The following is a 26157-nucleotide window of genomic DNA, read 5'->3' as shown; positions in this document are numbered from 1 at the left end:
CCATGGAAGAGGTTAGAATCAGATCATGGAGAAGATACACAGAATATAAGTGTAATAACTGAGATAATATGAAAACATGATGGAGAAGAGGGTGCCAATGGGGAAAGGAGAAACATCTGTAATAAAAACAAACTAATAATAATTAAAAAAAGAATACATAGTGCAAACCAAGTGCTAAGAGGAACCACAGAAGGCTCTGAGTGGTGTGGTTTTTGAAAGCAGTACTGAACTTAAGTTGATGGAGAAGAGGAAGTGTAACATCCCTCTCAAGGGGCATCACAGGAGCAAGAGTATGGGTCATAAATGAGAATGAGGACGTGGTGCAAGAGACACAGACCCAACTGCTGGAGGGGAGTTCTGAGAGAGAAGGCTGGCTCAAGAAGAACCTTGAGTACTCAGGTGAGATTCTTAAGAATTTAGAATGGATTTGATAGGTGATAGGAAGTTCCCAAGTTATGGAACAGTAATTTTTAAAAGACTGATAAGAAAGAATTTGGTTTTCAGGTGGTAATAGAAGGGTGAGACCCAGCCAGGAAGTGTCAACAATAATCCAGTAAGGGTGTGATGAAAGATCTGATGGAGTGGTATCTGTGAAAACAGCAAGGAAGCTTGTATTTGAGAGGACTTGTGAAATCATAACTGTCAGTATGTTTGAGTAATTTCCAGCAATATCACCCCAGGTTTCTGCGCAATAAGCTTTTAAGTTGGAGGTTTCCAGCATCTTAGAAGTATTATCCCAAGACCTAATTATTCAATTTAATGTAAGCTTTTGGGTTGCTAATGCTCTATTTAAGTCTTTAGAAGGCCCTCTATAAGAACACAATATTCCTAAATATCGGTAGGTATAAAAGAAGAGAATACTTAATGTCTAACTCTGCCTTCCCTTCTTTTCCAAGGTTGCTGGGTCAGTGCAGGGGAAAAGGAACACTAGAAAGGTTAAAATGCAAATAACACAGAAGGCAAAGAAATTCCACTTGTTTGGAGAAATATTGATCATTTTGGCTCTTGATTGACAATGGGATAGTGCTGTGACCAGCATCTGTCCCCTGCTGATTAAAGAGCTTCATCTGCCCAGGCACAAAATTCTCAGCTAGTACTGGTGGCATGGCCATTGAGCTAGGACAAACTGCTTGTAAGGACTGGAATGTTACATGCGCCCAGATGGATGTTCTACAACATGAACCCAGAATTGAGTTGCATCCAACTCAATTTTCATCCCAGGGAGAGGTGCAGTAACATGAATTGCATAACATTACCCCACCCTGGCATTTGTTGTTAGTCATAAAAGTTGACAGCCAACTTCAGTATCACCAGGTCACTTGATTAGTATCCAGGGTGGATAAACCCTTACAATTTCCTTCCCTGTCCCCTCAAAGGGAAAAAGCACAACTCAACTTGGGGACCAGGCTACCGGGCAAATATTTGAATGATCCCTGAAGTCACACAAATGTTTCTGTATTGTTTTGAGAGTACCCAACACCATGGTGGTTGTTGAGATCACCAGTTCCTTTGTCCTGCGGAGAAGGAGAAGATGATGGCTACAACACTCACTTTGGAAGTGAAATAAACTGCAGGGGGCTGAAAGATTTACTCTTGAAGGATCTTTGACAACATCATTGTTTCTATAACTCTTCAAATTATGCTTGCACCCTCATCCTTGCCCAGAAGGGTGCCCTGGGGCAAGCACAGCACCCAGACTTTTTGGCTTTAGCTACTTTATTCCCACCTTCAGTCTCAGCACATCTGCATAAGCGGCACTGAAGTTGGCCATAGAAGCAGATATGGGTTAAACAGCCACATTACATCCCAATCCCAGCCTCCTCTCCCCCTATTGCATCTCCATCCCTAACCCACTGCAAGTTACTAACCTCCAACTCACAGATGCTCAGGACTCACAGTTTGGGAATCTCTCTGGGACCTCACACTCTGCCCCTTACTGGCAACCACCTTCCAGTGGAAAACCAGAGCCTTCTGTGACCAGAATTATTTTTTTCTTTGCCTTGTTTTGGCTAGAATTTGTGTTATCTTTTGCAATAAAAACATTTTTTTTTTTTTTTACAATATCAGGAATTTTCCGTAGCCAGGAAAGTTAGGATTGTCCAGGAAACACCAAGTGACTAGAATGCCATGAGCCAAATAATTAGGGTGAGGTTGGCTAATTCATATGTACATTCTACTTTTTAAAAAATAAGTATCAGCTTAATAACTATCAACTGAAAGTTCTAGCCAGAGCACGTAGGCAAAAAATAAAAGGCATCCAAATCCAAAAGGAAGAAATAAAATTGTCTCTATTTGCAAATGACATGATATTATATAGAGAAAACCCTAAAAACTCCACCCAACATAGTTAGCACTAATAAACAAATTCAGTAAAGTTGTAGAATACAAAATCAGTACACACATAAAGTAGTTTCTATACACTAACAAAGAAATTAAGAAAACAATTCTGCCCTGGTCAATTTGGCTCAGCGGTTAAAGCGTCGACCAGCAGACCAAAGAGTCCCAGGTTCCGTTCCCGCTAAGGGCATGTACTTCAGTTGCAGTTTGTCCCCAGCCCTGGTTGGGGTCGTGTGGGTGGCAGCCACTCGATATGTCTCTCTCACATCGATGTTTCTCTCTCTCTCTCCCTCCCTCTCTTCCTCCTGCTCTATCTAAAGATAAGTGCAAAAAAAAAAAAAAATGTCTTCAGGTGAGGATAAAAAAAAAGAAAACAATCCCATTAACAATTGCATCAAAAAGAATCAAATACTAAGGAACAAATTTAACAAAAGAGGTAAAAAATCCATACACTAAAAATAATAAGACATTGACGAAAGAAATTGAAGACACAAATAAATGGAAATATTTTTTATGTTCATGGATTGGAATAATTAATATTGTTAAAATACTGATACTACTCAAAGCAAGCTATAGATTTAATGTAATCCCTATGAAAATTCCAATTGTATTTTTCACAGAAATTGAAAAAAAAAATTTTTAATTCAAATAGTTCACAAGGGAACCCAAATAGTCAAAGCAATCTTGATAAACAAGAAAAAGCTGAAGGCATCCCATTTCTTTATTTCAAACGATATTACAAAGCTATAGTAATCAACACAGCATGGTATTGGTATAAAAACAGACACATACATCAATGGAACAGAATAGAGAGCCCAGAAATAAACTCATTCATATATGGTCAATTAATTTTTTACAAAGGAGACAAGAATACACAATGGGGGAAGGACAGTCTCTTCAATAAATAGTGTCAGGAAAACTGGATATCCACATGCAAAAGAATAAAATTGGACACCTATCTTACACCTTACATAAAAATCAATTCATATAGATTAGACTTGAACATAAGACCCAAAACCATAGTAAATGAAAAGATACTCAACATCACTAATTATCAGAAAAATGCAAATTAAAACCACACACACAAACACACAATGAGATATCACCTCACACCTGTGAGAAGAGCTATTATCAATGTATCAACAAACAACAAGTGTTGGCAAGGATGTGGAGAAAAGGGAACATTCATGCAGCTACTGTGGAAAACAGAGTGGAGGGTTCCTCAAAAAATAAAATATAGAGTTGCCATATAATGATATAGCAATTCTGTTTCTGGGTATTTTTCCAGAGAAAATTAAATCACTATCTTAAAAAGATATCTGCAACCCCATGTTCACTGCAGCATTATTTCCAATAGTTAAGACATGGAAACAACCTAAATGTCCATCTGCAGGTGAACATCCTGCCATTTGAAACAACATACACAGAACTTGAAGGCATTGTGCTAAGTGAAATAAGTTAGAGAAAAACAAATATTCTATAGTCTCACTTATATGTACAATCTTTATTTAAAAAAAACAAAAAAACAAAAAAACCTGGAAGAAACAGGGAGTAAATTGGTCATTACCAGAGGCAAGAAGTTGGGGGAAATAGGTGAAGTTAGTCAAAGTGTACAAACTTCCAGTTATAAGATGACTACGTTCTGGGGATATAATGTTCAGCATGGTGATTATAATTCACAATACTGTATTGTATATTTGAAAGTTGTTAAGAAAGTAGATTATTAAAGTTTTCGCCACACAAACAAATAATGGCAACTATGTGAGGTCATGGTTTATTAACTAATTTTATTGTGGTAATCATTTTTAATATGTACAAAAATAAAATCATCACATTGTACACAAACAATATCTCAATAAAGCTGAAAAAAAGACAAGAGAAAACAGTATGGAGGTTTTTCAAGAAATTAAAAATAGAACTATTATGTGATTCAGTAATCCCATTTCTGGATATATATCCAAAGGAAACAAATTCACTATCAAAGAGACATCAGTACTTTTATATTCATTGCAGGATTGTTCACAAAAGCCTAGGTATGGGAAACAACCTAAGTGTCCATTAATAGATGCATGGATAAAGAAAAGGTTATGTACACATAGATATAGATGTAGATTAGATAAATAGATATAGATATAGATATACACATACACAATGGGATATTATTCAGTCTTAAAAAAGTAAATAGTCCCATTTGTGACAACATGGATGAACCTGAAGGGTATTATATTAAATAAAATAAATACTGCATGGTATCCCTTATATGTGGAATCTTAAAAAAAAAAAAAAAAGTCAAACTCATAGAAACAGAGAGTCAAATGGTGGTTGCCAGAGGCTGGGGGTAGGGGAAATAGGGAGAGGCTGCTAAATGGTTATAAACTTTCAGTTTTAAGATGAATACATCTAAAGATCTAATGAAAAATGTGGTAATTATAGTTCATAATTCTGGATTGTATAATTGAAATTTTCTAAAAGAGTACAACTGAAGTGTTTTCACCACCACCCCCAAAAAGGTAAATAGGTGAGGTGATGAATATCTTAATTGGCTTAATGGTGGATCTTTTTATAATGTACGTATATATCAAATTATTACAAGTACACTTTAAATATCTTACAATTTTATTCATCAATTATACCTCAGTAAAGCTGAACAAATCATTAACATAGATGTAATGCAAACACCAATCACTAAATTGTATATTTAAACAGAGTTTAAGAGAAAATTTAAGAATATAAAAATATCTGGGGACAATTAGATACATTTTTGTTAAGTTTTCGACTCTTCCCTAGAACTATGAAATCCAACATTGTTTTTCCCATGTTATAAAACTACCGCCTTCCTGGTGAGCAGCTTATGCCAACTTTGCACTGTTGGAATGGAGAGAGGTGGGTCCCTGGAGAAGGATGCAGATAGAAAAGACATGTAGTTTAACAAAGTCAGAACAAAAAACACCAGCTTTATCTAGTAAAAGCAAAAGAGGTGATCACCTAACTGATGAGATTAATAGGTACTATAAATATTCTACTTCCCAAATGTATTCACGCATCTCGTGCATAATATGTCACTGCTGTATTTCTTCCTCTCAAAGCATTTACTCCAGCCAAGGTGTCAATATCCATAGAAAGTTTTGTTAGCCATTTACACTTTTTTGTGACAGATTTGCAGATACTTTCCTAAGAGTAAATTTTAATAAATGAGATAGGGGAAGTAAATGAGTACAGTAATACCTGAGGGGCTTGGCGGGGAAAGGATGGAAATCTGAGAGTCTCTTGATTTTGGCTGTGGCACACCCTGAATCCACATGGACTGGTTAAAAGTCTGGCATTGAATGCCTTTACCATCAGAAGAACTATATGCACAGTAAGAATATTGTTCTTAGGAATAAGGGAAATTTAACAACCACATACTATTTCCTTCCATGTGCACTAATCTCTGGATCTAGACTTCCTGGGCAAGACACCTGAAACGTGCTTTCTCTTGATGTATCAGGACCTAAAAGGTGAAATACACTTAATAATAACAAATAGATAGACCCACTCTTCTACTGTCAATTTATATTTAACAACAGTATCGATTCAATTTAATGATGAAAGAAAGTTTTTTTTTCCCCAATAAGACATATTAGAACAACTAGGTAATCTGTAAAGAAATACAAATTTTTTCTCCCTCCCTCACATCATATACATCATACAGAAATCAATTCAAGATGAATCACACATTTAAATGTAAAAGCTAAAACCATAAATCATCTAAAAGAAAAAAAAAGGAAGATATATTTCTGAACCTTAAGGTTGTAAAACATGTTATAGGCAAAAACCATAAAAGAAAAAGGGACTTCATCAAATTAAAAACTACTGCTCATCAAAAATAATCATTGTGCCCAGCCAATGTGGCTGAGTGGATTGAGCGTTGTCTCATGGACTAGGAGGTCCCAGTTCAATTCCCTGTCAGGGCATGTGCCTGGGGCATGCAGGAGACAGCTGACTGATGTTTCTCTCTCACACGGATGTTTCTCTCTCTCTCTTCCTCTCTCTCTAAAAAATCAATAAAACATTTTTAAAAATAACCATTGTGAAAGTAAAAAGACAAGCTACAGATTGGGAGAAAATACAACAGATGATAGATAGATAGATAGATAGATAGATAGATAGATAGATAGATAGATAGAACAAAGAACTCACATCCAGAATATATAAAGAACTTTTCCAATATAGAAAAAAGCTGGGGAGGGGGTACAGGCAAGACTTAAATAGGCACTTCATGAAAGAAAATATTCAAATGATCCACAAGGACATGAAAATGTGCTAAAAAGTGTTACTCATCAGGAAAATGCAAACTAAAACCACAGTGATATACACTATGTATCCATAAGAATGACTAAATTTAAAAAGATTGACAAAACGAAGTGCTGGAATGGATGGAGTAACTAGGCCATGAATTGTTGATGTAGTCTAAAATAGTACAACTACACTGGAAATTGTTTGGCAGTTTCTAATAAACATACACCTTCCCTTTATTCCAGGATTTCCACTCCTAGGTATACACCCAAGAGAAATGACTTGTTCATAGCAAATTTATTCAAAATAACCAAAAACTGGAAACAAGTCAAAACCTATCAGCAAGAGACTGAATAAACAAATGTGGCAATATATAAACAATGGAATACTACACAGCAATAAAAAAGAACAAACTATTGATAGTGACTGGAAAGGGGCATGAGAGAACTTTCTGGAATGAAGGAAATATTCCATAATATTTTCATATAGGTGTATATAACTGTAAGAATCTAGACACATATCATTGAGCTGTGTACCTAATATGTGTGCATTTTGCAACACACAAATTTTGCTTCACTTTTGAAAAAGGAGAAACATCCCACCTGGAACCCCAAAATACATTTAACCAGGAACTGCGAACTCCCCAGCCAAGGATTACTGCAATCTCCAGGCTGGAGACACGGCAACCCTATACCTCTCCAAGAATTTGGCTGAGCCCTAGGGTTCACCCTCTTCATTCCCTTCTGTTCACTCTGTTTTCCTCCACTGCAATCCAGGCATGAACCTCAGAACGTGCGCTCCCGCTCAGGAAAGAAATCTACTTATGCCAAGCACTTTGTAAGTTTTGTCAATTTCTGCGGGTCTGAAGTCACAGGCTGGGGACTCATCACAGAGCACAGGCTGGCTGTCCTGCCACTTTCCTGGCTAAGCGGTCTCTCCTCCCTCTGAGGAAAAAGAACAAAACTGCTTTTCTCAGCCAGCACCCAGGCCACAATGTCTCAGCTTCCTCCCTAAGGAGGCTTGAGAAGGGAATTCTTTGTAAGAACCGAATACCCCTTCTAAAAGGAATTCTGGGAATTACAGCGCGCGCGTGCGCACACACCATCTCCCTCGTGTTTAGTGAAGCCTCTCTGGTTGAAGCAAAGAGCAGAGGCAAAGTCTCCAGGGGCTGCTAACGGCTATATGCCCTTCCCGCCTGTCCTCCTTCCCTTCACCATCAGGCCCTGGCAGAGCTCTGAGAAACCTTTAGCATCCCTTGAGGGCAATTTGAAAAACACTGCACTAAGTCTTGGGGGGGAAAAAACTGTAACAAAAATGGAATTTTATCTTATTTTTTTAATTGATTTGAGAGAGAGAGAGGGAGGGGGAGAGAGAGAGAGAAAGAGGAGAGACATTTGTTCCACTTATTTATGCATTCATTGGTTGATTCTTGTATATACCATCTGCATAGCATTTCTTAGATTATCCAGCCGGACACTTACCTATGTCCAAGAATCTGTCAAGCACCTGCCAGACATTGCAATGAATAAAGCACCTTCCTATGTAGTAATGTAGGACAATATCCAAAATATATTGTTAGGGGTAAAAGAGTATATAACAGTTTATGTAGTAAGGTACCATTTGTACCATTTATTTTTTTTAAATGTATACACATGTGTATATGTGTAGGTGATTAGTTAATTATTTGCATATTTGTATGTATAGAGAATGTCTCTGAAGGCTACAATGAACTGGGGACAGTAGCTGTCTCTGGAGAGTAGAAGGAACAGAGTGGGTGAAGAATTCTTTATATTGTAAACTCTTTTGTTCCTTTTGAACATTTTTATCATGTGTATATGTTACATATTCCAAAATTTGAATAAAGTAATACAAATAGTCTGGCCGGTGTGGCTCAGTGGTTGAGCACCAACCCATGCACCAAGATGTCGCCAATTCGATTCCGGGTCAGGGCACATGCCCAGGCTGTTGGTCAAATCCCCAGTGAAGGGTGCAGGAGGTGGCCAATCGATGTTCTCTCTCACCGATGTTTCTGTCTTCTCTCCCTCTCCCTTCCCCTCTCTCTAAAAATCAATAAAAAGAAAAAATTTTTTAATAAAATAAAATAATACAAATAAATATTCACACAAAACAATATTACTTGTACATAAGTTGCCTGCAGAGACCCTCATAGATGTACAAAAAGGGAAAATGCAATATTGTTGATAAGGGTAAAAAAACAGAAACAACCAAAATCTTCATCAATAGGGGAATAAGTATATAAAATATGGACTAACATATAGCAGTTAGTGCACATAGAGATGATGGATAGATAGTGCTATCATAGAATAAAGTTAAAGGAAATGAATTAGATCAATCTATGTGTATCAACATGGAGTGGCAAAAATATGTTGAGTAGAAAAACAGCATAATATAGAACTGAACCCAGGACTCTCTGGTCACAGGCCGACACACCAACTGCTGAGCCAAACCGGCCAGAGCTTGCTAGACATTTTTAACACACTAATTCAAAAAATAAAAATAGGCTGGAAAGATACCAAACTCACAATGTAATTTCCCTCTGTGTGTGTTGGGGGTGGGGAGTAATATTTTATTTCTTAAAAACAAGTACAAGAAAAGATAGAAAGTAAATATGACAAAATGTTAGAAGTTTTAATTCTGGGTAACAGGAATATAGGGGCTTGTTGTTTTATTTTTTGTGTTTTTCTGAGTTCTAGAAATGTAAATAAATGTAAAATAAATTATCCAGCCATGGTTCTCCAGATAAATCCTTTTATTTTCTTTATAAAGTCAAGTAGATTCGAAATAATCAGTCCTGATATTATTAATAAATATTCCTTAAAAAAATTTTTTGTGGCTCTGGCTGGTTTGGCTCAGCGATTGGAGCATTAGCCCGCGGACCAGAGAGACCCGGGTCTGGTACCCATAGGGGCACGTACCTCAGTTGCAGTTTGTCCCTGGCCACAGTTGGGGTCGTGTGGGTGGCAACCACTCCATGTTTCTCTCTCATGAATGTTTCTCTCTCTCTCTTCCTCCCTCTCTCCCTCCCGCTCTATCTGAATATAAATGCAAAAATGTCCTCTGGTGAGAATGAAAAAAAAAAATTTGGTGTGTAAAAATTTTAAAACATTGGGAAACTCTGGCTGTGGTTTCCAGATGTCATCCTTCAGCTGCGACAGGATGGAACCATTGTCAGAGAACGCAGGGAAGTGTGATTCTTGCTAGGACACGACTCCTTGTGCACGCCCATTTGTTCACCCTCAGCCCCTCGTTCCTCCGAATGCCTGTTAGCTATTCTGTTGAAGAAGCAGAAATACTTGTCTTGAGGCATCGTCATTTTCCTTGTGCCTTTTGCTGTTTAAGGAAAATAAAACATTCTATAGGCGGAGCTTGTGAACAACAACACCCTCTTTAAAAACTGGAGTCTCCACCCTTACCTGATCATTTCAGTTTCAATATCCTGCCCAGCAAAGAAGCAATCAGCCAAAATGATGCCTGGAGGTTTAACTGAAGCCAAACCTGCCACTCCAGAAATCCAGGAGATTGTTGACTCGGTGAGTGGATGTGCACCATGGAAAGGCTGGATCCAATATCTTAGTTCCTAGGTTGGCCCTGAGTGAAGGATGTGGTGAACATGAAAACCAGAACACTGGGAAATGTGTCATTTTGTTCAGGGTTTCTTCTACTAAAAGTCTTTGTAGATGAAACCTCTAATAATCCCACTGTGAGAGTGTGATCTTGAGCAAATCACATCTGTTCTCTGAGCCTCAGTTTTCCCATTTGTAAAAGAAGAATTTTTATTGGATCATCTCTGAAGCGTTTACAATGTATAATTCTAGGATTACTAACTCAGTTTCTGATTCGACTTTCCTAATCTCACCAAGGGGAGCCAACATGTAATTAAAGTCTGAAGTTGTTAACAATTTGACAAACTAGACTTCAAACGTACCGCAGGAAAAAAAATTTTTAATGGGTTGATTGAAGAACAACATTGTAAAGGCAACAAACTTCCTACAGATTTGACCTAATAGATAATGTGTTCGTCTTTTAGAATTTATTTATTTATTTTGGTTTATTTATTTTTATTTTTTTCTCTTTTATTTTTTTATTTCTATTTTTTAATTTTTATTTTTTATTTTATTTTTTATTTTATTTTTGTTACAGATGTTTCTTCTTTTTTACCCCATTGACACCCTCCTCCCCATTCCCCCTGCCCCATCCCCGGCTTTGTTGTCCATGTCCATTGGTTATGCGTACATGCATATAAGTTCTGTGGTTTATCTCTTCCCTCCCCCCACCACCCCCTCTTCTGAGGGTTGTCAGTCTGTACCCTACTTCCATGTTTCTGGGTCTACCCTATTCCTCAGACTGTTATGTTCATTATATTCCATAAATAAGTGAGATCATGTGGTATTTGTCTTTTTCTGCTTGGCTTTTTTCACTTAGGATAATACATTCCAGGTCCCTCCATGTCGTCTCAAAGGATAAGAGATCTTTCTTTCTTACAGCTGCAGAGTACTCCATTGTGTATATGTACCACAGCTTTTTTATCCATTCGTCTACTGATAGACACTTGGCCTGTTTCCAGATCTTAGCTATTGTAAATTGTGCTGCTATGAACATGGGGGTAGTCTTTTAGAATTTAGAAGATGATTAACTAGTAGAAAAGAGAAGTGGAATAGTCTATGGTGATTCCAAATTGATCATGATGAAAACAGAACTCTAAATGTTTTTTTAGCAAGTTGATACATTTTTTCAGTGTTGTTTGATTAGCTATCACCCATATAGTAAAATTTATTATAGTGCATATTTTATGAAAATACATATATATAAATGACTATTTTAGGTTTGTATCATTTTCTATTTTCTCTATCATTTCTTCCTCCTTTTTCTCTCTCAAACTTTATTCTGTGACATCGTTTGGCAAACAAGTTTCTGGCGTAAGTCGAAGAGATGGGATCCTCTATGTCAGGGCCCTGGAAAGCTTTCTGAGAGATCAGATGTCTGGAATTCTACCATTCAGTGTTTGGGGCTAAATATTTCTCCTCTATGAGTTCTTTTAAAAAGTAAATACCTTGGAGCTTTCTTTTTCTTGGAGAACATAATATTAAGTCATTGATACTTTCACTCAAATCCCTATAGAGGGTCAGTGTTCTCAAACTTGGGGGCTTGTTAAAATGCTGATTCTGACTCAGTAGGTCTGGGATAGGCCTGATAGTCTGCATTTCCAACCAGCTCTCTGGTGAGGCCCATGCTGCTGTCCATGACTTCACTGGCCTGCAGGACCAGAGATCCATGATATCCTAGGAGACCTATGGAAGATGATGGGCTTTCTAAACTCAAAGTGCTGCCAAAACAGTCCCCATTTCATCTCTGAATTGCAGATAACACCCCTTGCCCTGCTGATCTCAGAGCTGTAAGGACTAAATGAAATAATTTGGATAAAAATTACTTGAAAACAAGAAAGAAATATGCATAGGGGAGGTGTCACAATTGCTCACTTCCAATTTTTGCCTGAAATCAGCCCTGACCCTGGAAAATCCCCCTGAGACTCTCCAAGGACCAGAGTTGTAAGGAGGATGGGGAATAACAGAGATTTAAAATATAGAGGATACAGAAATTTTTAATTTTAATGACTTTGACCTGTCTTGGTTAGCAAGAATTTTTTTAAATAAGAAGCTATCAGAAGGCCTTGCATTGTTAATAACACACATCTGTGAGCCACATCTGAAATTCTAAAATGTATTTGAAAGTGTGTTTCTTGCTACGTATCTCAGGATCCAATCCTGTCAAAGAGGTAGGATAAGAGATAGGTGTGTACAGTAGCTACATCACCCCAGAAAGGTACTTTACAGTTAGAAACTTTTTGCCCTCCATTCAACCTCTCATTTGATCTTTATAACCCCTGGGGCAGGGGAAAGGCATCATGCCCATTTTTCAGATGACAAAACTAAGATTCAAAGATGTCAACAACCACCTGGTTAAGAAGCTAGCCTATCTCCCGATTTTTGACCACCTGCCTTGTTTACCATACAATGGCAGGAATGTAGAGAAGTAGGTGGTGGAGTGAAATACACTGGGGAGATACACTGGCAAATTTGCCTTCTTTGTACAAGCAGCAGGCCACAGAGATAAATCAATATGAGAAATGGATATCAGCGGATCTTTCCTTGAATATCTCTTAGGCATCAGCACTGTATTATTATAGAAGCTATAGAAGGACTGCAAGACATGGCTCCTGCCCTCAAGGAGATTCACCTCGATTTAGGGTAATCGAGCTATCTGGAACGTATAAAACAATCTGCAATTAAGTACTTTTTTATAATCATAGGTTTTGGACCAGAAAAGACATTAGAGATTACTTGTCAAACCTCCTTATTTTCAGGTGAATAATTACTGTGTGGTAGTTCAGCTTCTCAGGTGTTAAATTCCCAATTAGCATTTATCTTCCCTCTCTCACAGAAGAGAGCCTTAGGGAACAATTCCTGATTAAGTGTTAGAAGATAGAGAAATAGTCCACTTGGAAGCACTTCATAGTTTAGGAAGCACTTTCACACCAATTACATCATTTGTTCTTCCACAAACAACCCCAAGAGACAGGTATTACTATAACCACTTTTAAGTGAGGAAATATAATTAACATCTCTAAGATCATGGAATTAGTTAGGTCCCCCAGGCAGGGCCAGGCAAATGGGTAAGTGTTGGTAATCACATACCTAGTATGATTTCAGGGAGTCCCAGGGAAGACCACCACTACCTGTCATTTACCTTGTAGATTTATTTCTTTGGTTTTGTAATGTATTTCTATTTTGGAAAATCACCTGGTAAAATGCAGGTGTTCTTGGAGGAGTTAAATTTATTAGCTTTCCCTGTTCTTATCACAGAGCTTCTTGGTGGAATGCCAGCTGAAGGAAGAACCCTGTTGGGGAGGGAGGGAAGAGAGGGGGGTGGTCATCTCATAGAGAAGGGAAAGTATAAGAAAAATAGATAACTGCATATTCAAGGAATTTGATGTCAAAATGAAAGCGAGATGTTGGATGAGGTCAGAAAAAGAAGATTAAACAAAGGGCTTGGGGTTCAGAAGACAAACATTTTTGAAGGCAGAAGAGTTTCCTCTTTCTGAAGATAACAGAGACTGGATGGTAATCGTAGAATCATTGCTAAAGAGTGCTAAGGGAACTTGGGACCATAGTACACCTGAAAGAAACTCCTCTTCCGAGAGTCTCTATACAAGTTGAGCATCTTGGCTATGCCCTTCTTCTATCCTCTTTTCTATTTTGTGAGACAATTTGTCACAAAAAGCCAAACCTACTCTCTTTATTCAGAAAATATTATATACACAGTACTGTGTGAATAGCTATAGGGAGTGAAGGGACATAAGGGATATAAAAAGAGTAGCCACCTTGGGGGCAATTTACAAAATAGATTGGAGATAAGAGATACACACCAGAAAATAAAGATCCAAATATGCCCCACCCATGAAAAGCCGTAATACAGGTTGGGGCAAACGTAGGTTTATAGTTGTGAGTAGGTGAAACAGAGTTTATTCTTGTATTTTTCATGCAAACAACTATAAACCTACATTTGCCCTACCCTGTGTATGTAATTAAAAAACAAATAAATGACCCTACTAGCAACAGCTTCTGGACCATTATTGCTGATTGGTCATCTTATATGTAAAAAAAACAAAACAATTGGGTGAGAATTCTGACAATGTATATGGGCAGGAAGGAAATGTTATTTCAATCATTATTTGTAGACATGAGAGCTATTATTACACATGCACAGGTACATACACATAGAACAGCCACACCAACACACACACACACCTCAAACCTGATCACTGAACATCATTCCTGGCATACAGAGATCATGCTTTTTGTCTGCCAGGATACCACACAAACACCCCATCTGCATACCATATGGACACACCCTGGGGCTTAGCATGTCATGGTGCTCAGTCACCCACGAATTTGTGTTCTGCTTTGACTATAACCTCCTCATCAATCACCTCTCCCACTGCCCCACACCCAGAGAACCTGCCATTCAACCACACCAGAATCCTTCAGGCTCTCACCCTCCCATCTGCATCTGAACCCACGGAGGCCCAGCAGACCACTCATCCAGCCTGGACCTACAATGGGTGGTTCCACACTCTCCTCCACCCCTGGTTTCCATGACTTCATATGCTTCTGGCATTCAATCCTCAGTTAGAGGACACTCCCGCTGCCAACACGCCTCCTCAGCTTCTGCTCCAGGTTCAGAAAACTCTGCTCAAGGAAGGTGCAAAACCACAGAAAGCTCACCTATTATGAACCTATGAATTCATGCTGACACACAACTGCTACAGAACGCTGGGGCTGCCAGAACATCCTCTGTCATATCCTGTGGGTCCTTCTCCACAGAGACGGAGCTGGACCTATGTTTCCTCAGTTCCTCCATCGCTCCCATCGCCATAGCGCTTCCAGCCAGTGTCTCGGTCACTCCCTTAGAGGACTGCAGTCATCCCGTGTAAGAACTCCCTGATCTACTTATCCCCTGCTGATCTCCGTCCTCCCTACAATCTAAGACTTTGTCCTCCTTTCTTAAGCCAGCCCTTCTCTCCGATGCAGGTGCCATCATTTTTGTATAGCAGGTGCCTTGTCCCATACGTACCCCTTCTCTCAAAACATAGCAGACAACAAATGTCCACAAGTCACCTCTCACCAGCCTCACAGTACTTTCACGCTGCCACCCAAACTCTCCCTCCTTGCTCTATAAAATTTCCCAGAATCTGGCCTATCCATGTTGCCACCATTACCTTTTGATCCATTCTTCCCTAAAATATGCATAGTCCAAATGATTCTGCAGAATTATTATGAACAAGAAAAACTCCCAGGTGTTGGGTGCAGCGTGGCTGGGATCCTCAGATCCCAGAGAACTAACAGTTCACCAAGATTCATGCTTTGCATCAATAAGAACTGCTTGAACAGCTCTGGAGTAAATGTATTTTACCAGGTGCTCCTCCCTGGCAGCCTCCTTCCCCTGGCTGGGGCCCAGGCAATAAACCGACACTGTTTCTTCCAGCACCTAAGCCACCACCATCAGGGTGGGCTGAGGGCGGTGAACACCGCCTGTGTTCAGCCCAAGGTCTGTCAATTTTTCACCAGGCTCCTGACCACCACTGCCAGCTGGACTTCAGCGTCTTAGCGCCCATTCTGGGAGGACTTCAGCACCAAGCTGCTTTCTGAAACTCAAGGTTTCACTGAGCAGCTTCTTCCTACTCTGCCCCTTTTCCTGCTCCTCAGCTTCCAGCTCATAACCCCAGGTTCACAGCATCCAACACTAGAACAACACAATGGTCCTGGTTTGTGTCTGTAAGTGCACCAGTACCTCTCAGAGTGTGTGCCCCGAATCCAGGGGGAGCACGGCTTCCCCCTGGGAAGGGGGAGCACAGCTACAGGTAATAAATAAGTAGGTCCTCCATATCCATAGGTTTCACATCTGCCAATGCAACCAACCACGGGTCAGAAATACTTCGGAAAGTTCTAAAAAGCAAAACTTGGATTTGCAATGCACCAAGCTCTATGCCGAAAACACACGAATGAAATACACTGCAGCCTATATGCAAACACAGACTATATGCAAACACTGTACTATGCCATTTTATATAAGGAACTGAAGCATCTGCAGATCTGGGTATCTGCAAGGGGTCCTGGAACCAAGGCCCCTTGGATTCAAAGGGACAAGTATACAGTGAACCTGGATTCGGGGCACACACTCTGAGAGGTACTGGTGCACTTACAGACACAAACCAGGACCATTGAGATCAGCTCTTGCATGGACAATTCTGGACTTACAGACTGCACAGATGCAATGGAAAGGTTACAGATTTAGACTGGACAGATGGAAATAAAAACTTCTGATACATGGTAAAAACATGACCAAGAGGGACTTTCAGTCAAGACGACGGTGGCGGAGGTAAACGTGGTATCGCATCCTCCCACAACCACATCGAAGTTACAACTAAACTACAGAACAACCATCATTCAAAACCGCCTGAAATCAAGCTGAATGGAAGTCCTACAACTACGGAATTAAAGGAGCAGCCACATCCAGACTGGTAGGAGGGGCAGAGGCACGACGGGCTGGTCCCACACCCACGTGCAGCAGATAAAAATCAGGAGGACACCTTGGCTGTGAAGGTCCTCCCTGAGGACTGAGGGGTCCCCGTCCCACACCAGACACCCTGCTCAGAGTTGCAGTGCCAGGAAGAGAAGTCCCCATAACTTCTGCCTGGAAAAACCAGCGGAAACTGAGGCTCAGGGAAGCTGATGCGGCTGGAGCCCCAGGTAGCTCCTTAAAGGGCCTGCACATGGACTTATCGGACTCACTCCCTCTAAACTTGGAGGGGAGGCAGCTCGAAGGGCACCAGAGACATACAGGGAAGAACTGAGCTGTTTGGCACTGGAGCGAGGGCTGGAGAGGGGGCTTTCTCCGGGACAAACGTACTGTCTGAGGCCTTTGTTCCTTTGGTGAGTCCTGCCCTGGGGTGGCAGACAGTCACCATATCTGGGACTCCAACAACCTGGCTCACACTGGTAGCCCCGCCTTGATGACTCCCTGAGGCCCCACCCCACCCAACTTTCAGGCACATCCAAGCTGTGGCCAGTTGCTTGGATCCTGCTTCAGGTTTTCCTAAATCCTTTCAAACAAGCAGCATCTGGTCTCAGATAGCCCCATACCTCTCCTTAAGTAATACACAGAAACCAACACAGGGAGGCAGCCAAAATGAGGAGACAAAGAAACAGGTCCCAAATGAAAGAACAGAACAAAACCCCAAGAAAAGAACTAAGCCAAATGGAGATAAGCAACCTAACAGATGCTGAGTTCAAAATACTGCTTATAAGGATGCTCAATGAACTTAGTGAGAACCTCAGCGAACTTAGTGAGGGCCTCAAGAGCATAAAAAAGGACCAGTCAGAAATAATGGATGCACAATCAGAAATGAAGGAGGCATTAACTGAAATAAAGAATAATTTACACAGATTCAATAGTAGAGTACGTAAATCCAAGAAGCAAACCATTGATTTGGAATATAAGGAAGCAAAAAACACCCAAACAGAACAGCAAAAAGAAAAAAGAATCCAAAAAAATGAGGATAGTGTAAGGAGCCTCTGGGACAACTTCAAGCATGCCAACATTCGCATCTTGGGGGTACCAGAAGGAGAAGAGAGAGAACAAGAAATTGAAAACCTGTTTGAAACAATAATGGCAGAAAACTTCCCTAATTTGGTGAAGGAAACAGACATACAAGTCCAGGAAGAACAGAAAGTCCCAAACAAGATGAACCCCAAGAGGCCCACACCAAGACATATCATCATCAAAATGCAAAAGGTTCAAGACAAAGAGAGAATCTTAAAAGCAGCAAGAGAAAAGCAGTTAGTTACCTACAAGGGAGTTCCCATAAGGCTGTCAGCTGATTTCTCAAAAGAAACTTTGCAGGCCAGAAGGGAGTGGCAAGAAATATTCAGAATGATGAAAAACAAGAACCTACAACCAAGATTACTCTATCCTGCAAAGCTGTCATTTAGAATTGATGGTCATATAAAGAGTTTCCCAGACAAGAAAAAGCTAAAGGAATTCATCACCACCAAACCGTTATTATATGAAATGATAAGGGTCTTTTTGAAGAAAAAGATAAAATATATGAACAAACAAAATGGCAATGAATACATATCTATCGACAATGGACTCTACAAACAAAATGAACAGTCAGAACAGAAACATTCTCATAGATACAAAGAACATTTTGTTGGTTGCCAGATGGGAGGAGGTTAGGGGGAATGGGTGAAAAAAGTGAAGGGATTAAGAAGTACAAATTCATTGCTAGACTGACAAACATCAAAGGGAAAGGGGTTGGGGGTGGGAAGAAATAAACCAAAGAACTTATATGCATAACCAATGGACACAGACAATAGTGTGGGAAAAGGTGGGAGGGGGATGGGAGTGGGGAGAAGGGGGTCAATGGGGGAAAAATGAGGAACATCTGTAATACATTCAACAACAAAGATAAAAAAAAAAAAAAAAAGCATGACCAAGAGACTGGAAACCAGAAGGAGTATAGATAACTGCAACTGAAAAATCAGACACTTGAGTTATCAAGCAAGTAATTTAAAACTTTAAATAATTATGATTAGTAATTTATCAGCCTTAAGCAGTCATGTTCTCCTCACAGCTTAAGGTCCCTCGTTTGTAAAAGAGGTTTATTTATTTATGTATTTATTTTTCTTTATTGATTTTAGAGAGAAAGGAAGAGAGAGGGAGAGAGAGATGGAAACATTGATGAGATAGAACATCGATGGCCGCCTCCTGCACACCCCCACTGGGGATTTGGCCCACAACCTGAGCATGTGCCCTGATCAAGAATTGAACCGGTGACCTCTTGGTGCATAGACCGATGCTCAACAACTGAGCCACACTGGCCAGGCTGTAAAAGAGGTTTAAATAGATCATTTTGGATTTTGTGTGGAGATTAACCATTTCCAACTCTTTCTAACATGACTGGTACTCAGTGTTGGCTGGAAAAGGTTAGGATGGGGCAGTCATAGGACAGTAACCCCTTTTCTTCCTCAACTTCTCTCTCCACTCTTGTCCACTTTTCTCCTCTGGCTCCTGCACCCTACCTCTCCCATCTCTGGCTCTCTCACTGTTCTCTCCTGCTCTCCATTTGGAGCTTCATTTTTCCCTCTTAAGGTTACAAAAGAAACAGGCGGTAGGTTGTCCATGAACTGTTTGCCCGCTCGAAAGAGGTCTGAGAATGCCTAGCTTGCAAATGTCTTTATCTTTGAAAACAGTTCTGGTACCCACACTGAGGCACCAATAGAAAAGGATTCAAAACATTGGCCCACTGATGGGCAGTACCAGATGGGCTCAAGGGAACCACAGAGGCACTGAAGATCTGACTGGAGCTGAATATGCACCTAAAAATGCTTTGGTGAAGGGCAGGGAGGCAGCTTCCCACTGAACACAAACTTGGTTTCCTCTAAAGCATAGAAAAGGTCTGCGGGAAGGGGGCACAAACACACAAATATAAAGAAAACAGGAGATAGGCAAAGACCACCTCCCAGATACCAACAAAATGTTGGAAGATGGAAAACAGATGAACCCTGGGGAATGACTGAGCCATCTAGACAGAGCCTAAGCCCCAGAGGGGACTGTCTGAGCCAGAAGCCAGCAAATTCACACTGCAGAACTCCCAAACATCTCAAGCACAAGCAACACCAGAGACTGAGGAAGAGGAGAGTGAGGCCTGGGGCTAAAGCCAGAACTGATGGAAGATCTGTATGAGGAGCAGTTAGGCTGCCCCCAGGTCCTTCTTTTTTTTTTTTTTGGTGCTACGTGCCCCTAGCGGGAACCAAACCCAGGACTCTCTGGTGTGCAGGCCAACGCTCAACTGCTGAGCCAAACTGACCAGGGCTCCTTCTCTTTGACTGTCCTCCACGCTGCAAGACAAGCTATTTCCTGTCCTTCACCCGGGCAGAGACTTGAGCTTTACTCTCAGCGGAAATTGAGGCAGAGAGACCATGGTGGATACGAGCATAGGAGGGCCAGCTGAGAGCAGGACTGAAGAACCTACACTGAAAACTTGGACTTGGTAAAAGTTGACATGTTGAATTTGAGACTCTCTTGCTCCCTTATCATGCTTGGTTCAGGAATTCTGACATTGAGGCTTATATCCTCTGTGGTAGACAGAATGACGGCCATTCAGATCCCTGAATCCTGTAAATATATTACCTTACATGGCAAAGGGAATTGCAGATGTGATAAATTAAGGATCTTGAGATATACAATAATGTATTTTTGCAATTTTGAGCTGGGAATTATTCACCCCCCCCCCATTTTATAGTAGTAATTATTGCTCTCCTTTTTTTGATTAATCAAAGGCATATTTATTAGAGCTTTGCCAGTCAAAACATTATCATATTGCTGTATCATCACACTGAATTGATGTAAATTCAACCCAAAGAAACAAAATTTGCCCAGCTGGTGTGGCTCAGTGGTTGAGCATCAGTCCATGGACCAAGAAGTTGCTGGTTTGATTCCTGGTCAGGGCACATGCCCGGGTTGTGGGCCCGATCCCCAGTTGGGGGCATGCAGGAGGCAGCCAATCGATGTTCTCTCTCATCAGTGTTTCTCTCTCTCTCTCCCTCTCCCTTCCCCTCTCTCTAAAAATCAATAAAAATATTTTTTTAAAAAAGAAAGAAACAAAATTTGACCTTTTAGTTAGTCCATGTAATCTTATTAAAGATAATATTTTTCCCCCCTGGCCGATTTGCCTCAGTGGTTAGAGCATCAACCCGAGGACCAAAGAGTCGCAGGTTCAACTCCGGTCAAGGGCATATACCTCGGATGTGGTTCATCCCCAGCCCTGATCAGGGTTGTGCAGGAGGCAACCAGTTGATGTGCCCCTCTCACTTCAATGTTTCTCTCTCTCTCTCTCTCTCCCTCTCACTCCCTTCCGCCCATTCTATCTGAAGAAAAATAGAAAAATATCCTCAGGTGAGGATTAAAAAAAAGATAAGTGTTTTCCTTTCTTGGAAATATGTAAATAGCTCCTAGATCTCATTATCATCATTTAGGAACGTGAGGTCCTACATATGTAAATCACATAAATGGAGTCCAATATAGATTTGATAATTTGTTTCTTCTTTTCTTTTATCAAGGTCAAGCCACAGCTTGAAGAAAAAACAAATGAAACGTACGAAGAATTTGAAGCTGTAGAATACAAAACCCAAGTGGTTGCTGGAATAAATTACTTCATCAAGGTTAGAGTTCATCATCTACTTTGGCACCAAAGGACATTGTATTTCTCACTTTATGTGATCTTGCCTGTCATCTCCACCATATAATCTGTTCCTCTCCTTGTCCTAAATCAAGATACCCATATAGCATACTTCCCAAGCAGTAAACTCTCAAAATCAATAGCTGACGGTATATTTATATTATATTTTTCCTTTTTTGTTAATCCTCACCCAAGGATGTTTTTCCATTGATTTTTAGAGAGAGTAGAAGGGAGGGAGAGAGAGAGCGAGAGCGAGAGAAATACTGATGTGAGACACATCTATTTGTTGCCTCTGCACAACCCTGACCGGACCCGGGATAGAACCTGCAACCCTTAAGTCTTTGGGGTGGGGGGCTGACGTGCTAACTGCTGAGCCAAACCGGCCGGGTTATATCATCTTTTTCTTGTTAATTTAGAAAGCCTTATATTGGTTCTTAACTTAATTTCCAGAAACTGTATAGAAAAATATTTCATAGAAGTTCAGATCATGTTTAGATTGTGGCTACGGCTGCTTCATATGTGAAGGGGGAGCCTGAAGGCATGGGCTGGACCAGCTGCTCTCTTGAAGTTTATTCCACCTCAAAGCATTGTGATTCTCATGTCTAAATTAAGTGGACTTAAGGAATGACTTGAATTATTAGCTGGGAAAAGAATTTAAACCACTTCTGCCCTTTTAGCATTTTGTAATTTAAGTAATTTTTGCAATTCAAATAAATAGATTCAACTTGTGGCCCTGAAGGTATAGTTTTTTTTGCTTGTTTTTTTTTATTGATTTTTTTTTAGAGAGAGGAAGGAAAAGGGAGAGATAGAAATATCAATGAGAGAGAACATTTATTGGCTGCCTCCTGCATACACCCCACTGGGGATTTGGCCCACAACCTGGGCATGTGTCCTGACTGGGAATCGAACCGGGGACCTCTTGGTGCCTGGGTCAATGCTCAACCACTGAGCCACACCGGCCGGGCTGAAGGTATAGTTTAAAACAGTGGACCATTAAAAATATTTTTAAGCCCTGGTCGGTTTGGCTCAGCTATTAGAGCGTCATCTCGAGGACCAAAGAAAGGGTTGCTGGTTCAATTCCAGGTCAAGGGCACATGCAAGGAGGCAACCAGTTGATGTGTCTTTCTCACATCGACGTTCCTCTGTCCCTCTCTCTCTCCCTCTTTCACTCCGTCTAAAAATCAGTGGAAAAATATCCTCAGGTGAAGATTAACAAATAATAATAATAATAAATTTCATATCTATATTAAAAAATTAAGTGATGTATTGATCAGTTCCAAGTGAAGAAGAAACTTATGTAGTTGTTGAGAGGGAACCAATTCAACCATAGATATTTGGGAGCTATTTTGTCCCTTTGTATTGAGAAGATGAAAATTCTGATTTAATAAATAATAACAGCAGACATTCAAATGCATTTACTTAATCCTTACTAAATTATTTGACCAGGGCACAGCCTGGTTTATTTCTCTTTAACAAACAATTAATTACTTAAGAAATAAAATTTAAAAATTTAATGTTTTTAGCAAAGAAAATAAAATAGGTGGTGCTAACCAGCTCAGCATGAGAAAATTACAATACTGGGTTACGTAAGTGGATCAGCCCAGTTCTGCCAAATTTGAGCTCCTGAAATATGCCAGGCCCAGGGTGATGCTCATGAATGATAGCCTGCCTTGTGCTCAGAAAGCAATCTGCTTTCTTCATAGCTGAAAAGAACACTTTCCAAGGAAAAGATAATTTTGTTCAATAAGAAACATTCCATCAAAATTGGGATCATTAATAATTTATAATTAATCTAAGTGCATAACTTTCCCATGTTAATTATCTCATGTATTTCTTTAAAAACTCATCAGAGCCCTGGACGGTTTGGCTCAGCGGTTAGAGCGTCGGCCTGCGGTCCAGAGAGACCCGGGTTCGGTTCCCACTGGGGGCACGAACCTCAGTTGCAGTTTGTCCCGGCCCTGGTTGGGTTATGTGGGAGGTCGCCACTCGATGTGTTCCTTTCATGTCAATGTTTCTCTCTCCCTCTCTTCCTCTTTCTCCCTCCCTCTCTATCTGAACAAAAAAATGGAAAAATGTCCTCAAATGAGGACTAAAAAAAAACTCATCAGAAAACGATCTTAAAAATTTTCTCCCTTAAGCGCAGCCGGTGTGGCTTAATGGTTGAGCATTGGCCCATGCACCAAAAGTTTACCAGTTCGATTCCAGGTCAGGGCACCTGCCCAGGTTGTGGGCCCAATCCCCAGTGGGGGCATGCAGGAGGTGGCCAATCAATGTTCTCTCTCATGTATGTTTCTCTCTCTCTTTCTCTCTCGCTTCCTCTCTCTCTAAAAATCAAGAAAGAGCCCTGGCCAGTTTGACTCAGAGGTTAGACCATCGGCCTGCGGTCTAGAGAGTCCCGGGTTTGGTTCCCGCTAAGGGCATGTACCTCGGTTGTGGTTTGTCCCCAGCCCTGGTTGGGTCGTGCGGGAGGCAACCAACCACTCGATGTGTCCCTTTCACGTCAATGTTTCTCTCTCTCTCTTTCTTCCTCTCTCTCCCTCCCACTCTACCTGAACAAAAGGTGGAAAAATGTCCTCAGGTAAAGATAAAAAAGAAAAATCAATAAAGAAAATAAATTTGTTTTTCAATTTCTTTCCTTAAGATCACCTTAACCACAGTCTCTTCACTTGCCTTCCCTTTTCTCCCCCTCCCTCCTTCCTTCTGCTATCAAATTTCTCCTACTGGTTTATAGCCAGGGACCCCAGTTCCCTGAGGCTTTCTGTCAGTCTAGCTGTTAATCACTTTGCTCTGAACCACTCTCTAGATTTAAGGTCTTGCTGGTGATGTGACCTTCTCTGTTATTTCTCAAGTACCCATCAAGAGGCAGGTGGTAAAAAAAAAAAATGGATTGTAAGCTTTGGTCCTGGGTTTGAACCCTTGTCTGACTTGTTCTACCGATCAAAACCTGTGAAATTGCAGCTCCTCATCTTCTCTGAGCCTTCATTCCCTTTTCCGCACAAAGCAGATAATAACCTACTTTTCAGGATATTGTGTGGAATAAATGAACCAAAAGTTTACTGAGCACATAGAATGTACCAGGCACTGTTCTCAGAGCTGGACGTGCATTATCTCATTTAATCCTCTCAACAAATCTATTGGATAAGTATGAGTATTTGTGTGTGTGTGTTACTGATGAAACGATTGAGCCCTGGAAAGGTGAAGTAACTAACAAAGGTCACACAATGGAAAAAGCAGAGCCAAGGAACTCTGATGCTTAACCATTGCCTTTAATAATATATGCAAACATTAGTGTCCTGTTCCAAGCACAGAATGAATGCTTTTAAAAGGTTAGACTGTAGAGTGAAAAGAACGTAAGTGTTGGAGTCTGGATTTGAATTGTGGTTCTGTCACTTATTAGCTGAGAGATTTATGGAAAATTACTTAATTTATGGAAAATTACTCAATCTCCCTGAATCTGCTTTGCTTCTGCATTTGTAAAATCATCATCAATCCACCTTTCTTTGGGCCCATAATAAAAAATAAATGTAATCATGTATGTAAAATGCTCAGTATAGTATCTGACTCAGAGTAAACATTTGATAAATGGCATGTTTTAAAATTAGGTTAGGAAGGGACATGAGAGCACAATAAATATTACTCTAAAGCAACACTTTTATCGTCTCAACCAAGATCAGAAATGGAAATTCTTACCATGATTTCTTAGGTCCCAAATTCATGCCCAAACTACTATTTCAATCTTTATACCAATAACTTCCCAGCAAGATCCCTTAACTTTAGAAGGGAGATCAGACTGTCCACCCCCTGGGCCCTGCTCAGTCCTACCAACGGACATTGATAACGTAGGTTCTAATATAGATATGAGAACCACAAATCTCAAATTCTCTATGACAATTCTGCATTTCTTCTCCCTTCTTAAATCATGTGGCAAATAAACTGTCCCAATTTGGGAGTCAGAATCACCATAAAGGTTGTCACTTGTTTTCTTGCTCTGTGCATCTTTGAAAGTGAAATGCAACTCATTTGTGCCCAGGTTATAGTAAAGTATAAAATGAAATACACCTAGGACCTAGGCCTCTTGCCCTGCTTTTAGCCTGCCCTGTCCCTCATGGAATGAGGTGACCGGTTTCTGAAAACCAAGGCTCTGAGGAGGCTGGGCTAGGAACGCTGTTCAGAAAAGCCATTGCAGAGAGGGCTTCAGAGTCTAAAGATGCTCCCTTGTCACAGATCCATGCAAATGAACCTCTTTTTCTTCTTCTTCTCTTATCTTTCAGGTGCGGGTAGGTCAAGACACTTATATTCACCTAAAAATATTCAAACCTCTTCCTCAGCAACAGGAGTCTTTGACTCTTACTGGTTACCAGACTGACAAAAGCAAAAACGATGAGCTGACGGGCTTTTAATGGCATGTTCCTGAGTGGTCGGATTCCTTCTACTGGCTACTGATGAATAATTCCTGCTAATAAATGCAAAACATTCCTTTTTGAATAAATACATCCTTTCAACTCTGTGTCTCTTATATTCAATAGTAATTACCTTTTCTTTCTCAAAATCATTGTTATTGCTTTAGAATAGAAATTCCATACAAATTGATGTCAGTTGGAAATCTTGTAAAAATCAGTCAGGCCTAAGCAACGGGCTAAAGGATATACCACCACCCCATCCCCATGACTGCCACCACCCCATCCCCATGACTGCCACCATAGGCAGCTACACCATGGGCCATC

At 40.4% G+C, this 26157-nt stretch overlaps 1 protein-coding gene across 1 annotated transcript; it reads left to right on the top strand.

The window, feature by feature from the left end:
- The first annotated feature begins 367 nt into the window (after positions 1-367).
- On the top strand, positions 368-25940 carry CSTA (cystatin A). The gene is made up of 4 exons (XM_036243663.1): positions 368-399; positions 10060-10163; positions 21315-21416; positions 25705-25940. The coding sequence occupies exons 2-4, from the start codon at positions 10098-10100 to the stop codon at positions 25831-25833; spliced, it is 297 nt and encodes a 98-aa protein (XP_036099556.1). The 5' UTR covers positions 368-399; positions 10060-10097; the 3' UTR covers positions 25834-25940.
- Positions 25941-26157: the final 217 nt, after the last annotated feature.

Source organism: Molossus molossus, unplaced genomic scaffold (assembly GCF_014108415.1).
Source record: "Molossus molossus isolate mMolMol1 unplaced genomic scaffold, mMolMol1.p scaffold_m16_p_5, whole genome shotgun sequence".
In the NCBI taxonomy this organism is placed as follows: domain Eukaryota; kingdom Metazoa; phylum Chordata; class Mammalia; order Chiroptera; family Molossidae; genus Molossus; species Molossus molossus.
Note: the sequence above shows the minus strand (reverse complement) of the source record. Positions and strands in the feature narration are given on the sequence as shown.

What these genes read in the sequence shown, in the direction of transcription:
- CSTA (XM_036243663.1), top strand. Translation starts at nt 10,098, where the DNA reads ATGATGCCTGGAGGTTTAACTGAAGCCAAACCTGCCACTCCAGAAATC. An exon ending in TCCAGGAGATTGTTGACTCG is followed by an intron (nt 10,164 to 21,314) that starts GTGAGTGGATGT and finishes TCTTTTATCAAG; the next exon opens with GTCAAGCCACAGCTTGAAGA. An exon ending in GAATAAATTACTTCATCAAG is followed by an intron (nt 21,417 to 25,704) that starts GTTAGAGTTCAT and finishes CTTATCTTTCAG; the next exon opens with GTGCGGGTAGGTCAAGACAC.